The 17,643-nt window shown below is 37.8% G+C and overlaps 1 protein-coding gene across 6 annotated transcripts in view; it reads right to left on the bottom strand.

Annotated features, from left to right (window-relative positions):
• Positions 1-17,643, bottom strand: part of FOCAD (focadhesin) — a 126,234-nt gene that overhangs the window by 55,473 nt on the left and 53,118 nt on the right. For all 6 annotated transcript variants that reach the window (XM_026073563.1, XM_026073559.1, XM_026073562.1 and 3 more), the window contains 3 exons: positions 17,265-17,366; positions 16,594-16,724; positions 16,016-16,142 (listed from right to left, as the gene is read on the bottom strand). In XM_026073563.1, coding sequence (XP_025929348.1) covers positions 16,016-16,142; positions 16,594-16,724; positions 17,265-17,366 — 360 coding nt within the window. The remainder of the gene's footprint in view (positions 1-16,015; positions 16,143-16,593; positions 16,725-17,264; positions 17,367-17,643) is intronic.

Raw genomic sequence — 17,643 nt, 5'->3', positions numbered from 1 at the left:
TGTGTGTTAGGAAACCACAGGCCATAGTAACATCATGCTTCCATTGTTAAACTTACAAAAACTGTGAAACTGGCTTGAAAAATCATGAAATTTATTTTTATTTAATTAATAATGAATTTGGAGTCTTTTCATTTGCTTTCAAAGTCCTTAGAACATGCAAGTTTTGCCCCTTTAAATCTCCCTTTGTAGTCATTCTAGGAGCAACAAAGTTACTGTCTATTGAATAGAAGCTAAAATCACTTCAGACACAGTTCTGCAATTCTAGCTATTAGCGGCTTCAAGAGAAAAATTAAGCACACCAAAATATCACAGTGGTAGGTTAAAACAGGAATATCCACAGGCCTCCATACTGCAAAGAGCCCAGTATAAACTGGGAAATCATGCTCCTTCAATTATTTCAATTCAGGAGGCCAACACGGCTATAAGACAACCCCCCCGAAAGGCAAAGCAACTCACTGTTACAGGTAATGTCAATAAAGTCAAACACTCAGAGCACCTTGCATGGTGTGATTAAAGGTTGGTATTTTTGCAGGTTAGAAATGACTGGGAGGAGAAACAAGCAAACAATAAACCCAAATCCTCTGAAAAGGAAGCAACACTCTGCACAAGAAGAAACCTAACCTGATCTTTAATACTTATGGGGGTAGACACAGCTGAACAATTATGATTTAAAATTTAATAGTCCATAATAGATGCATCCTGGGGGTTAGGTGACAAACAAGACTATCAGAACAATGAGACCACAGAATTGATTCTCATTCACATCCAGCAAACTGGGAAGTGTTATAGCATGGTAACAAGCATTAAACAACCAGCTTAACAGTTCTGGATATTTTTATTATACACCAATAGCCAAATGAGATGTTGTCGCTGTAACATAAAAACATGTTCTACAGCATATCTCTTCACAGTTGAATGGTTTCATTAGCACCAAACAGCAAACCCTTTACTCTGTCACATTCGGTATTTGATAAGCAACAGCAAATTTGCTCAACTCTTTTGCCTTTGCCAATTACAACTTCTATGGCTTATGGAAATTACAATGAATAAAAACAAGATCCAAGTGCATTGTAAGACATCTTTAGAGAAATCCCTGTATTACAATGTTGCTTCATATAAAACATGGAAATATTGGCTCTATTTATTAAGTCTGTAGATAGTTAACCTTTAGGGCAACTGTTTAGAAGATTATTTTGGAAACATGCCTCACTTCTCAGACCTCAATTCAGAAAGCTATTCCACCTTTGACCTGGCCTTAAATTCATGAATAGTCCTATTAATTAGAGAATTGCCTTTTGTGCTTAACTTTATGATTATCTTTAAGAACTTAACCAAACTATCCTTAATTCAAAGCCATATGACTATGAAATTGATAAGCAACTTGTTATCGAGCACACAGACAATCTGCCTTGAACTTCAGTGTCACATATTATTATAAAATTTTACAGTTTGGAGAAAAAGAATAATCTCTTTAGTTATGAGAAAGGACTAGGAAGTAGACACTGGAATTTTATTTCACCGGATCTTAACCCCAGAAGGCTTTGGTTTCTCTTATCTGTAAACATGAATACCCATGTTAACTCTCACAGGAGAGCTGTGCAGCTTAATTGTTATAAAAGCATTTTGATTTTGATTTATTCAGACTGAAGGTCCTCATGAAATGAAGATATATTACTGCTCCATAGCAGTATCAGAACTAAAATGCAAGCATTATTTTTCAGTTGTAGAGTGCTGCAAGTCTGCACAGTACTGCACAAATACGATAAATACAGAAGGATAGCTGAAAGCTGCAAGCAGTGACATTCAAATGAGGCATTGCTCCACTTGACCTGAAGTTCTTGATGCTCAGCTTTATCTCCAACAAAATAAGATTCAAATCTCAGACAGTAATAAAACCTGCTTTATTCAGAGCAGCCACAAAAAAGACTCTTAACAAACGTCAATGCTTCCACACAGACATGTGGCAAAGAGTCCTTTCTGGCTACTGCTTACATCCATCACATAATGTTTGTAAGTAGTAACAGCAGTAGACAAGAACATTTAAAGTGGAGCTCTGGCCTGCTCCCTACAAGTTCTTCTTCAAGTCTGAAAAAGTCTTGCATAATTTTATACACACCGGAAAATCTTTGGATTGTTCCTCAAACCAACCCAGAAGCTTTTAGATGCTTTAGGACATCTATGATGGCATTTAGGGTCAAAGCAAACGGCCCTTCCCACCTTCCAACCTGATTAAAAAATGCTCAGGAAACATGCATCCTGTTATTTACTTCCTTTATAAAAGAGAAAGAAATCCAATGAAATATACTTGTCTTCACATTCAAATCCATTCACAGTTAATATTCGTGTTCCCACTATTCTCACCTTGTTTTTCCTTCAGTAGCAGGAGAACAATCTTTACTGCAAAGTCAGCTCATAGAACCAGTTTAACTCCTTTGCCTGTTTTATTTTCAATAAATACACCAGCACCTCCACTGTCCTCTATGTAGCTCCTTTTGGGTGAGAGTTCCTCTTATATATTCACCAAGTTATTTCACTGTTCTCTTACTGATTCCTCTTTGCCATGACACCTAAAGTTATTCACAACTATTAGAGTGCTGATGCATAAGATCTGTCCTTCATGCAAGTCAACTTTTTTGTATGTTCAAGCGTTTATATGTAGTCATCTCTTAGAGCTTAGACTGAACCTTAAGATCTCTGGAGAAAAGATCAGCTTTTGTTATGTATGTTGGACACCATGATTTCACATGCTGACTTTACCAGCAGCTGCACAGACCCTTTGCTGAGCAAAGTAAGGATAGTACATGTGCCTTCTCCAAACCCACTCTTTCTGTGTTAGGTTTAGTCATTACCAATCTCGATTTTTTAAAAAAAAACATTTTTCTGTGTTTTGATATACCTAATAAATCGCAATGTCAAAATTTACCTCCAGGACTAACGTACACTTGGGATAAAAAAGGAGCAGTCTGTACATCAATGAGCCTATGCTTCAGACTGTCTGCACATTCAGCAAGACACTACTGTATTAAATAACATTCAGAATGTTTCAAGTTAGATGTTTAGAATGCTTCTCTGGGTTAAAAACACTGTTGCCATCTAGGATGTCTTTTGTATTCATCCTACTTTCTAAAAATCTTAAAGACTACTAGGCTACTAACTAGCTATTCACCACAACAGGTTCAATCAGCTTTTCACAGTGAAGAAAATAATGACTACACATGTACACTATTACTCTAATTGCAGCACAGGAGTGAGACATGAAAGGCTGGGTAGGACCAATCATCCTCACCTGGTTTATTTTCACCTGCTGAGATCTTATGWTGGATCAATGAGCAGTCAACACAATGCAAGTTTGGCATTTTGAAGCACTGAAAAATGGAAGTAAGATGCTCAGCCAGTGGCCCAGGTCTGACAGAATAATTAAACCAAAAGTCACAGAGATAAGTATTCAAGGTCCATGAAAAGCTAGACTACACAGTATTATTGGTACTGAAGGTTTTCTGTTTTCCCTTGGGAGATTCTTTAAGTTCCCCACATCCCTTCTCTGCAAGAAGCAATATATTCTAATGAAAACTTCAGTAATTTCTCTGCAGCATCTGAGCAAACCTCACACTGCTCCCCGTGGGGAATTTAATTTTTCAGACCTTGCCACCATACCTGCGTTATTCTGTCTGGAATAATAACCTGTTGCTTCCATTTGTCTTTCAGGGTTCAGGTTCCAATGCAACAACAAAGGAGCAAAACAAGAAAAGTTGCACAGAAAGAAGAAAAAACCCAAACCCATAACTATGCAAGAATTAAAAGTCTAAAAGAAAAAAATAGCTATGGGAGAGCAAGGCCTGAGCAAGTACTCAGCCTTTTAAAGAGGAAAATACACCAGAACTGTAAGCCAGGACTTTTCTTTAAACAAAGCAAAGCCTATGAAAAGTTCTTCCACATCTATGAAACTAAAGCAAAGCAAGACAGAAGACTAAGGGAGAAATGTATAGCCATCTATGCAGTGAAATTAAATAAAGCTATGTTTATGAAAATATTCCATAAATGCACTGAGGATAGTTTTTGTGCTACTCTGCACCGACAAAAACAGCATGCTGGGTATCAGAAGTAATTGCTGAATTAAACAATCACTCCAGTGACTCTGAAAAACACTTTAGAGAGCAATTTCAAAAACTGAAGATGAAGCTCTTAAGAGTGTCTATTGAGCTGACTCCCTTCTAGGAGCAGCAAACACATGAATACATTTCTTTGGTAACTAACACTGACAGCTAGAAACACTTACTCTGATTACATTCTGAGTAAAAACGATGCCTCTCTTTCCCATCTCTCAAAACACTCTTTGCAAGAATTACAGAAATACTTCTTCAGTACTGAAAAAGAGAGGCATATCTATTAAGACTGGAAGTTTTAACTAAACTAAACAATCCAGAAGTTTTAACTTGGTAACAAGCTGATTGTCTAGCAAAAAGAAAATGGACCTTGAAACATATTTAACGCAGGGAAACATATAAAGCCAAGTTGTATATTCATGGAGTTTGATTCAATACTACCACATAGGAAGACTAAAACATAATTAGCTAAACAAGTAAGTTTCATGTCATTCTTTCTTAGAGGATCACATATGTTCTCCAGTATCAGGTAACCATCAGGGTAAGCAAAAAAAAAGGCAATAACCTGACTAAAGTTTCAAACGTCTGTACATGTCTGTACCACACTCAAGCAATGGCAAATTGCATGTTATGACAACTGTATGGAATGACTAGACATGTTAGCATTTTCAGAGTTAGCCCCAAAGGCAGATGGAGGCAAGTGAAGTATGTGAGAACAACATATGTCAGATGTTTATTAGCTACATTGAAATAATATATTGGTTTTGGACACTGCATATTTCTTTGCAGCTTGCATGCACCTGAAATTTTGTGTGACTGAAGCCTTGTCACCTTGTCATATTATATAAGCATAAGAGCTTTCAAAGGAGGTTAGTCAGAAAATACTGAATCTTTATTATCATCTATGAGATAGCCATACCCAACACTAGGTACAGAACAGTGAAACAATGAACATAAAAATTTGTAATTCATCATCACATAACTTGCTTCATATGAAGTTAGCAATAGACTTTGGCAGGTTGGCAGTGACACAGGGGCTCACAGAACAACTGTAGCAAACAATTTGAGAAATGAGATAAGAATTAAAGGCAATCCTTTTCCACACACCTGCTACCTGAGGCCAGGGAGAGGGGAAGGGCGCAGAACATGTCTGGATTAGCAGAACACCTGAATTTCTTTTAGAACAAAAATACTCTGCTCAGCAAGGTGATAACCCCTGCTTTGTCCCTTCCCCTGCACTAAAGGAAATTGAAGAGATTGACGGTAAAGGCTCCAATGGCGTCATTATAGTTTTCTGCAATACACTTCCTCCCTCTCAGATCTGCTCAACAAATCCTAATGATCTTTAATCAGTCTAGTAAATGCAAAAGGCAATCTTCACACAACTACAGTTATTAAAATATATGCTGACATTACAAAGATCACAGATCAGATGAGGTTTGACAGGGAGAACTAAAGGACTTAGGGGAGAAGTCATAGGACAGAGTGGTGATAGTTTATGAAAACTGTACACTGTCATGTTTAACACTAACAAAGTTACAGGTGCAAGGAACAAGGCTGTTCAAGTTAAGAAACCTCTGAGCAGATGCTAGAGAATCATTAAGAGAAAATATCAGAAACTTTAGTTCAGAGAATTATGGTTCAATCATCTTTTGGTTGGAGATGCCAAAGTTCAGGAGCAGTGACAAACAGAAGAACACGAGCAGTGCTTAGAGAAACACGTGTTATGGACAACCAGTTCAAAACACCTGGGCCATGTCAGAGTTTGGTCTACCTAGCCTACCACTGGGGCACAGTAAGCTTTCAGATAAATATTCTTTCGTTGTTGTTGTTCTTTCTCTAATAACTTTGCTCCTATTGCTGTAAAAAGCAATACTTCATTTTTAAGACTGTTTAACGGTTGTGTACTGTTGGTCATAAAGTCACTAAAGGGAAAATTCCAGTGTCCAGATCCAGCTTACTAATAAACACAGTAAGCATACCATTTTATGAAATATAAGAATACCATGGAAGTACTTCACATTTCAGCTTTACCACTTCATTTTAGCCACATATCAACAGAACAAAGAAAGAGGGTTAAAGACGCACAGGGCATAGAGCATAATAAAAGAAAAACATACAAGGAAAACATTAGAAGTTAGTGTAGGCACCAAGTTATATATATTCAACAAAGATCTGCTGGTGTGCCAAAAATGTTGGCCCTCCATTTACTGATATGCAGCCAAGAATAGCATTACAACTAACATACGGTGTATCTGACACAGAATTCTACAGAGGAGTGTTTTCTATACACATTCATGCACATTTGAGTATCACATGTACTTAGTGCAGTATTACTGTTATACATGACACAGTTGCTATTAGACTGTGCTACAGTAATTAGTATTTCAATAGCTATGTCAACACTGAAAACCATTCCAAACCATAAAAATCCACTGTAAAATACATTTTAAACTGTTTTTGCTTTCATGAATAGAAGGGATTTATTTTCTTTTCTGTGTGTACAGAACATTCATGCTAATGGCAGAGATTGTGTTCATGTACAAATGATTTGAAATTTACTGGTGTATATCTGTACTGAGAAGTGCAAGTCAAGCAGAAATTCAACTTTTCTACTGGCTAAAAGATACAACCAATTTTCCAAATGCTAAACATTCGATTGAAGAGTATAGGCATCATTAACTTACAGAAAGATGCATTCTTCAGTATTGCAATCCATGTATGCCAGTATACACTGCTTTGATGATTCTGCATTTTTTGTTATTAACTTGTCAGTCTTTAGCAGGCTGAGCACGTGCTGAAACGCGTTACTGAACTGCAGCCACCAAAATGCTGTCTCAGTATCACAGCATGCAGAATATAATGCACAGTCCCAAAATATATCAAGGCTAAGAACTTGTATTATTTGAGAGATTAACTCGTAAGAAAAGAAGTTGGATCATACAAAATAAGCTCAGATCACATTCACACACTGTCATCTGGGCCTTTCACAATCAAATGTTTCCATTTCCTCACTCACTATTGTTGCTGTATTGTTCTACAGGGCATGAGGAAAGAACAACACTTTTTTGTTTGTTTTTCTGGTATATGGGTTTCAGATGTTTATTTTGTTTTGTTTTGAAGTAAAAGGAGGTAGAAACAAAAGAAAGTACTTTAGCCATCAAAGAAAATTTTGCTAGTGAAGTTTCAAGGTTCACCCTTGGGCATAATGCTGCCAATGTCTGAAACCCTAAAGAAGAAAAAAAATTTTTTTTAAATCCCTAATTTGGATGAGGTCTAGAGGGACTGGCCAGGCATTGAGACAATGTCCCAGAAGCACAGTATCAGTTAGTAGTCCAAAGTCCACTAGCTGTGCAACTCCAGCCTCACAGAAATTATAAGCTCAAAGAGCTGAAGGTTCAAGTCCTGCAGAACACTGACATGTTGGCAGGCCTGAGCAGCGTTAACACTCTTATCTCTAAGAGAGAACAACAACATTCTTGTCTTGAAGAGATGCTCTCTTCTTCTCAGTATGTGGTACTCTGGACTGCTACTGAACACAGAATCATTTTCATTGGGCTCATTAAATAACTGTGCATGAAGCTAAACACAGTTAAACGTCAATGGATTTCTCCAAAGCCAATGTTTTTTCAATTTAGAAAGACACATATTGTTCTGATAGTTAATTGAAAAGCTCTGTATTGAGGAACCGCTCACATTTCTAGGACATCATGCATCACCACACTGGGAACGTGTTGTTCTGAATTCAGACCCCATTCCAAATTCAGTGCAACAAGGTAACAAAAATAAGCATCAGCCTGTATCAGTACTTTTTAGTAAGTGAACAGTTGCAAAGACATTACCATAATTTTAGTAATAATATTACTTTCAGGTGAGTGGTGTTCATTCAGGTAATCACAACTTGCGGACACTGAGCAAGGTTGCTCTGTCATTACTGACAAAATTTAAATCCTCCCAATGTCTGATGGTTCTGATTTTTTAAGAGCCCCCTCAGAGTCTGATGGAAATCCAGAGACTTACATCACCCAAAATGTTTGTGCTCTTATATGGAACACTTCCAACAGAATTCCCAGGCTAAAGCAGATGGGCCTATAAGATGCTAGTCTAATAGCTCTGCCCCTGACAGCTTAAAAATGAAAACTCTGTAACTCAGTATCAAAGAGTCAGTTCTAGTAAAAGCCCTGCCCAACTTCTGGTTCTTTACAGTTATTATTGTTATGCGAATATTTGAAAACAATCACATTGCTGCATCCAGAAGTCATAAATTCTATTTTTTGGAAACTATAGTTCTTTAAGAATGCAAAAGAATAACTTGACTAAATTTGAAAAAACTTTAAAATGCACAGCTGTATATTTGTGTGTTTTATTTCTCATTGGATGCCTTGAAAACAAACACACATCCTTCAAGTGATTCCATTCTCCTCTGCCAAAATATAAATTATGTCTGCTTTACACATTTTCCACCCAAGGTAATATATTGCACCTGGACTCTCAACCGATAGCACAGGAGCTTGTAGGAAGTTGCTTTCTTCTCATTTTGAACACTGCTGGTGTCAAAGAGGAAGAAACAATTTTTTGTTGCAAAAACACAACAGAAGCAATATGAGTTCACTTGTATTGTTATATTTCACATCAAATTTAAATTTGGACATAATAAAGAAATGCATGAAAGGACCAAGGACAGGTCTGGGAGGAGAGATCTGTTAAGGGATAGATGCATGTGTGCACGTGTGTTTTTTGTTTCTTAGAAAAAGTACTGCAGCTTCGAATATATCACAGCTTACAAATTATTGCTTTATTCTGAGAAGATCTAGACTATACAGTATATCTCATCTGTGCCCAAACATTGCTGATCACTGACTGTTTCCTGAAGCAGATCTCATGCATCTTCTGACAAATAAACTTGGTGAACTGATCAAAAACCAAATGTGATTAAATCTGGCTAAAAATCATCTGCCATTCAATAAATACAGAAGCCAGAGGATACTAAAACCATCACTGAATACAGCTGTGCATTCTGGCCTATCATGTACTTCAAACTCCATTGCTATACCATCACATTTCATTAATAAATTATTTTCAACTCTTAAAATGTTAAACTGGAAAATTCTCCAGGTTTCTTCCAAAAGGGATTCTCTAAAATTATCTGACATAAGAGCAGTCCTACTGAAAATTACTACCCCAAATGTTGTGCTGTTAGCAAACCCCAGAGCAAGGGGATGGGAACACTGGGAAAGGGAAGAGAGAGGTACTTTACATGCACATTTTTAAAAAGTGAAAGAATAAAAAGGTTATAATGGCAATAATGACCTTGGCATGGCACATTTATGTTGGAACAGCTGACTATTTGTGATAAGCAACCTGAGGTGAACTCTCTCTGCAGGTCATGAATCCTGAGAAAATGCCATGTGACTCCTTGGTTATGGCTTAACTGTACAAGGCTGTTTTCTGAAACTGCAGCACTGTCTAGGAACCTAGAAAGATGAAAAGCTTTTATTCATGATACTGAGATATTAGAAAGAGAATCACTGCTGATCAGAAAATGTATATTCATAGATCTAGACACACAAAGGTAAAGCTTTGGTGCAAGTTCTTTTTAAGTCTGTTTTTGTCTTCATATTTATTGCTGTTTCTCATTTTGTTTTTTTTTGGGGTGACAGGTCATTGCCATCTTGAGACATTAACAACCATATAACTTACAGGCCCTTTGGGCTTCTGATACAGTGCATTCAGTTTTACATTTGTGTTTTGGTTTTTTTTTTGTGTGTGTGTTTTTTTTTTAATGGCAAACTTACTGCTGGACACAGCATTGACTGGAAACATAGTTGCCGGAAGGCAAAAACTGGAAGTCCATATTTACTGATTTCAAGGAGAAAAGCACTCTTGCTTCAGCTAACCTTCTGTCCTAAGAGGGTGACAAGATTATGGGAAGAGAGGGAAGGACAACATTTAAATAAATTTCATTCCCAGTAACAGGAAGAGAAATTCAGAGCACATCATTTGGGGCACAGTTTCATCTCTGAGATAAACATCCATTTACATCAAATCTCAGCAACACTGGTGCATCAGGTCTATCACAGAATTATCCATACGGAGAATAACTGAGGTTAAAACAGACCTTAGGAGGTCACCTCGCCCAATCCCCCAAAGCAGGGCCAACTGGATCAGCTTGCTCAGGGACTTGTTCACTTGCTTTATAATGAGAAATTGTGGCTGTAATAATTGCAAAGTAACAGCAGCAAAATTGGTTGCAACCTGCACAGCTCTTTGTGATTGTTTGGCTGCATCCTTTGATACCCACAGACATCATAACCTCTCCCAGGGAAAGCAAGTTCCAAGATACCTCTGCTTTTGGTCATGTTGTGGACCACAACACCTGTGTAGCAACAGTTCAAGAGTTCTGCCTACGGTTGGCACAGCTGGTAGTTTCTCTGAGATCATTAGCATAGGCAGTGCACAATGATCTTCTGGCAGGCTATGCATTTTCTATTCCAAAGTAACATACCATATGAGAAAAGGATTTCTTTGTGCTTTCTTCTTGATTTTTTTTTAAAGTCTACACATATTCACACTGCTTAAAACTCCTGGTATTCTGAAAAAAAAAGGTCTAAGCCGAACTGGGGTCTTCAAATAACATAGCAAATACAGCTGTGAATATGTCTCATTTAATGGCTTTGTGAACAACTCCAACACCTCCTAGCAGCCATAATATCTCTTCCTAGAGTATGCACAAGAGAGATAGGTATCCCAGTAGGGTCACAGTTCTTATTAAAACCATCTGATAGGTGCAGTAGAAAGGCAAACCAGATTCCTCAGCACACCTATGTCTGTCATTGTCCCAAAATGATCCTCAAGTGACCATTCTTGAACTAGTTGTCTTCCTTTCTAGCTTTGCTCTAGAGCCTTAAAATTGAATCGGTATATCCGGTCAGTTATTCTGTCAGTAACCAAGTCAACATGGAATATTAATCATTTATCTCATAGCAGCTCCCCATCTTTCACGCTGATCACCTGAAGTATTCAGAATTTCCTCTAAACTACAACTAGGACAAAATCTACCAGAATCTTGCTGGTACAGGTAAATTCTAGGTAACTGCAGCAAAAGGCACCAGACATCCTCTACTGCAATGGGTTATACTTAACAGCTAGCTACACAAATACCTGCAACTTGCAAAAAGTAAAGGGCATACCATTGTTTTACATAATTAATATGCACTGTGTTAAGGAAAAAGGCCCCTTGATGACACTTCAAATTTGTTGATAAATATTTAAGAATAGATTAAATTAAACTACCTCTTCTTTTCCAAATGCACTTTGCCCAATACTACAAAAACAGCTGATGTGACAAAATGGTGGTGCACAGAGGCAGAAGCACTAGTACTATTCCTGAGGATTAACAGCAAAAATCACCACATCAATGCCATTTCCACAGTAAAACTGGCTGACAAGTGATCTTTGTCTGCCTACACAGTTCGTCCACATTTTAATGTGAAATGTTTACATTGAGGTTTCAGTTACAAAAAGCGAATTCTTTTTGTGGAGTATATAAGCCATTTTCCAGTTTCTGCTAACAAATTATAAGGATTTAGAGCACAATTTTCCATAATTTGTATCTACAGTGAAGTCAACATGAGTTTGGAGACCAAAAGGGAGAAGTAACATACAAGTTAATACCTGCTGTAAGTTTTTTAAATTATACAGTTTAAAACAAAACTGATTAAAAATGTAAGCCAAATAACTATATGTTTAGAAGAAAATCAAGCTTTCCCAAGTTTAGAAAAAGTTGTAGCTTCTCCACTTAGAATACACTAGCAAATCCAGTCTTCCTGAAACTATTCGTCTTCCTGAAGCTATCTGTATGTACCAGTTCTTACAAAGAGTGCAAGAGTACTAGCTATCTTACAGGTGAAACCAAAACACAGCATTAGAACTTTGTTTCAGTCACGAGAAAAAAGCAAGCTAAGTGTCAAAATACATACAACAGCAAAGCTTGGAAAAGCAAAAATAGAAAGAGGAAGAGAAGATAAACAGACGTGCAGTTAGACTGCACTACTATGCCACATGTACTAATGCAAAAACAGAAAATGAAGTTGCCAGATCACTATATATCTAAGACTGAAAGAGGTTGGGTTTTGGCAGGAGGTGTGGAAGGAGGAATTGTTTGTGAATATGTAACATAGCACATTCATAAGCGGAAGAATTAAGGTTACATTATGAACCTAACTTTGGCATTTCCAGCTTTCAAAAGCCAGGAATTGCACCAATTATGAAGATGCATTAAAACGGATTCTGGTGGCTGACCTGAATGAGGAGCTGGTAACATGATTTTATTTGGCAAGGGCATAAACCACAGAGTTTGAACGGAGGAAAAGAAAGGGAGGAGAAGAAGCAGCAGGATTGGTAGGAGCAGTAGCAGGGAATTAGGAAATCAAGTGTATACTTAAAATTACAAATATTCTGATGGTGGGTGTTTCAACACACCAGTCAGACTGAAGGCAGGCCAGTAAGGTTAACATTTTATAGAATCACAGAATGGTTGAGGTTGGAAGGGACCTCTGGAGATCGCCTAGTCCAACCCCTCTGCTCAAGCAGGGTCACCTAGAGCACATTGCACAGGATCACATCCAGGTGGGTTTTGAATATCTCCAGAGAAGGAGACTCCACCACCTCTCGGGGCAACCTGTTCCAGTGCTCTGTCACCCTCACAGTGAAGAAGTTTTTTCTAAGATGTTCAGATGGAACTGCCTGTGTTTCAGTTTGTGCCCGTTGCCTTGCGTCCTGTCGCTCGGCACCACTGAAAAGAGTCTGGTCCTATCCTCTCGACACCCTCCCTTCAGATACTTGTACACATTAATAACCCCTCTCAGCCTTCCCTTTCCAGGCTGAACAGGCCCAGCTCTCTCAGCCTTTCCTCATAAGAGAGATGCTCCAGTCCCCTAATCATCTTTGTAGCCCTTCACTGGACTTGCTCCAGTAGCTCCATGTCTCTCTTGTACTGGGGGGCCCGGAACTGAACACAGTACTCCAGATGTGACTTGCTCATTCAGTACATGGGGAAGACTCTTTGCCTGTACAGAAAGTTCATCTTGGGACAAGACAAAGAGCCTGGCAGTTCCTTTCAAGAGTAGATCTTCTGCACAGTTAGGGAACTGCACCTACACTACTGGCTACAGGGTTCAAAAAATTATGGTATTACCAATGTACAACGCCAGGGATATAAAGTGAGGGGAAAAAAGATAATGAGGAGTGAACCAGACCTGATAAAGGGAAACAGGGGAGAAACTTTAGCCCAAGGGGAAGAGTGGAACGGATCTTCTGATAACATCTCAATAAAATACCACCATTTTAAGAGCAAAGTTATTAACTGCATGTTGATTAAACAATGTCCAGCTTTATAATTGCTACTTAATGTCAAACTCAGTCAACATAGTTTGTTCTTCACACAACATTTTAGTTCATTATATTGCTCTGCTATGCTGGTTTCTTTTTGGTCAAAAACCAAATAAATGTGGACTGATGGAGTAAACAGCAAGAAACCACTTCCACAAACAACTTGGAAAAGAGTTTAAAATACTATGCTTAGCATTTTAATTCTTGAGTGTTTCTTGGCTTGCACACATGAAATCAATCAGAAACCAGCATAGATGGCCTCATAGAAAGTACACTGGCTTCTGTTGAAATCACACTGGCAAAAAAAMCCGAAAGATTTGACCAGAATTAGGAAATATGGCCTGGCAAGAACTACTGTGTGTATTTTGCATTTCTGACATGCAAGTCACTGCATACTCCTCTCCTTAAAAGCCTTTTGTTATGCTCACAAAAACATAAAAGAAGGATTTAGCTATCTTCATAAACCACACAAAAGCAAACCCAATACTCTTAGCTCCATATAAGAAAGTCATGTAGTGTTACTTGCTTTAGGTTAAGCCATTATATTTACACCAATTACTGCAGTCAACTCAATGAAAAATTATTCTTTCACAGTTATAATCCAAAAACCAACATTACCACAGATTTTATTATAATATTACTTTCACAAAGGAGCTTTTCTGAGACTCTCAGAACTCAGAGTTGACAAAAATTACACAGTGTATAGGGTTCTGATATCAGCTATGCCGACACTACACATATGAAGTCATATTTTATTATACTGGTGCAGATATTGACTAAAATCAGATTCTCACTAAAATCCTCATCTAAGCAGAGAACATTCTGACCTGTTTTCTGTACCGCACATGGAAAACCTCAGACAAAAATATTAAAACCCTTTCCCATGGTTATCTATTGAGACAGTGGCAGAATGAAAAAAGCACCAAAACAAAACCCTTTAACCAATCCCTATGATTATACCCTTTCAAGTTTCTGCTCTGCAGACTGGAGTCTAAATACTAAATAAGGGACAGACTACATTACTTAGCCCAAATGGTTACCCAGTTTACCAAACCACAAGATAATTCTTTATTGAAGTTTAAGCAACCCGGGGTGGCAGATCTGTTTTCCCAAAACAATACTTTGGCATGAAACTGGGGAAGCAAAGCAGTTTAAAGAGGACCTGCAAGAATTAGAAGAGGAAGAAGTGGTACCTATCCGCAAAGTGATTATTTCCTTCCTTTCTTCTCTTCTGAGTACTGAGAGTTGTCTCAGCATTCCCAGTTCTCACCAGTGGTACAGTACTTCTGTTCTCATATGGGCTTTTTATAGCAGCAGGATGCAACTTCTGTCCCAGGCCCAACTCCTGCTTTCATTCACAGAAGTCAAATGAATTCTAAATATAATTCAGCCTGGGAAAACACTGCTTAAATACTAATTGAGGCCAGTATTGAAAGAAACCATACAAAAGTCAAGAAGGACCAAACCCTATACCAAAAGCAAACACAATAATTATCCTGTATAAGTTAGTTCCTAACCACATGTCTGAAGCTTCTTTACTATATTGAATACTAATGTCTATGGACTGCTAACCATTTACTATGTTGTTCTTGAGGGGCTGACATGATTTCACATGTATAATGTAGTAATGACTGAAGTCTTTTACTGGATCAGTCCCATTGTGGTAGACACTATACTAAGAGTGAGGAAGTGGAAAAAACTTAAAATGAGTTTGGCAGAACAGGGATAAGCAAATATTCCTGCAGTCTATCATTAGTCCACTAACTCAGATGACCCATTTAGTCCATGGTGTGCCTAGAGGGTGATTCACAGCACGTCTGTGCCTGTACCATCTCAGGGATGTCACTGGGAAAACAAGGAGCCCTGGCTCCTAACTCAAGCGTATCGTAAGATCACAGGACAGTTCAGGTTGAAAAGGACCTCAGGAGGTTTCTAGTTCAATCTCCTGCTCAAAGCAGGGTCACTGTAAGGTCAGACTAGATTGCTCAGGGCTTTATCCAGTTGGACCTTGAAAACCTCCATGGATGGAGACAGCACAACCTCTCTAGGCAACATGTTTCAGTGCTTGACAGTCTACATGATTAATGAATACACTAGACTAAAATGGGAGTCTCCCCATTACAAGCAATTTTACACACTATCAGGTACAGTAGGTGAATGAGACACTCAGCAGGGCAGGCAAGTGGGAAGGTATCAGAAATAAGATGATTTATAAACTTTTCAGCCAATCAGAATTATGTACCAGACAGTTGTTCTTTTCAAATCTGAAGATAAAATTTATTAAAGGATGTTTTGACACAAGTTGTGATGTTGATTTAAAATTCCAAGCCCCGCCCTGAAAGGCTGAGCTGTTGCAATGAAAGATCACAGTATTGATTTCTCAGGGACAATTAATGAATGCATGAATAGAGGAATTAAATTTATCAGAAGAAAAAAAATTCTATGATGGTCTAAAGCACTCTAAAGAAAGGTCAGCTAGAAGAAAAACCATGATCTATGAGGTCAGGCCAATTTAATGTTACCTCAGCCTCACAAAGTGCCTGAAGACCTTGTAACACTATGGCTGCAGGTGAAGCTTGATCAGGTTTTGTGCATTCGTTTAATACTTGGGAAATTGCAGCCAACATATCTGCTCCATGCTGGTATGGCCTAAAAAAAAAAAACAAAAGTACATGAAGATATAGAGCAATATGCACACGTACACAGAAGTTCTACTCTATATACAAGAGTTCAATGAGTACTGCTTCTGTACAAGGGACAACTAYGACAGACTAAAACCGGGAACTGGGGGGAGTGGAGTATGGTATGCTTTAAGTATCTGTTCTGAAGCAGTGTGAGATACTTGTTTTGTTTCAAGGGGAAGACAGCTGGTCTCTGTTCATTTTAATTTAACATTACTTATACATGCTTTCTATTAGTTATAATAAAACACAAATCTGATTAGCTGCTGAGATACACACTGACTCAGGAGTTGTTAGAGACATCCAGAAAAACATTACCCACAATTAAAGCAGACTAGCTAAAAATAACCATGCAGTTTTAACAGAAGGCCTAGGTTTTCTCCCTACAAAGATAACAGACAATAAAATCTTGTGCTTACCTCTGCCTACATATATCTCTTATGCAGGCAGCTTTAGCAATCAGCTTTTCCCACTGAGCATCTTTGTCAAGAGACAAAGAGTGCATATCAGATACTGCCATGAATTTCTGCAGTTCCGGGTAAATCCGATCCTGGAAGAGATTTAATTTTAAATTATTATCATGCTTCGCAAAGTTGGTGACAGGACATTATGTTGCTAGCATTTTTACATGACTTCTAAATGACCACTTATGTTGCATATCATATTTTACTTTCCTTCATCATTGGAGACTAATGCTGTGTTGAGATCCAACTGGCTTTTACAAATCAAATCTCTATTGCTATTTCATAAACAAATAAGCAAACTATTGCCATGTAACTTAACGGAAATACCTCAACAGGTCTGATTTGTACTGCATATCATGCAAAGCAGAAAGCCATACTTCAAAAACAAATTTCATAATTCTATTCCTAGACCTGATGAAATGAAAATCAGGTTTCATAAAAGACATACTACTGAAAGTTTTCACTAATACAGAATCAATAAAGGCATCACTTCCACCATCTGCTTTATACTGCTGATAATGATACACTAATGGAAGCAATGCTCCAAAATGAAACACTTTCCCTGGTTAGAAGAAAAAGTTTTTAAACTACATCTTTTCATAGTGACACAACAGCATTTTTCTAACCTGTCTTTCCCATAAGGATGTCATCAGGCGCAGAGTAATAGCTCTAAGCTTTGGTGTGCTCCCCAGCATCTGTATTGCACGTAGAATCTGAGCTACGCAGACCTGAAAGAAGTTAAAAAAACAAAAAAATTTTTTTAAAGTCCAAGAACAAGGAGAGTGCTATAAATCATTATTTGGGCCAAGTATCACAAATAGGTAATTAAGCCTTTCACAACATCAGAACGAGGGTCCAACTCATTTTCTGACAAATTTTAGTGCACAATTAATCTAAAGTGCATTTTCGTAGGATATATAAACAAAATAATAGTATAGTACAAACAGGTAAGCACGATGCACACTTTAAAACACTGTTAAAACAAATGTCATAGCCCATCATAAA

The sequence above is a fragment of the Apteryx rowi genome, unplaced genomic scaffold, assembly GCF_003343035.1.
Source record: "Apteryx rowi isolate R43461 unplaced genomic scaffold, aptRow1 scaffold_37, whole genome shotgun sequence".
NCBI lineage: Eukaryota > Metazoa > Chordata > Aves > Apterygiformes > Apterygidae > Apteryx > Apteryx rowi.
The sequence above is the reverse complement of the archived record's forward strand: the minus strand, read 5'-3'. Positions and strand labels throughout refer to the sequence as shown.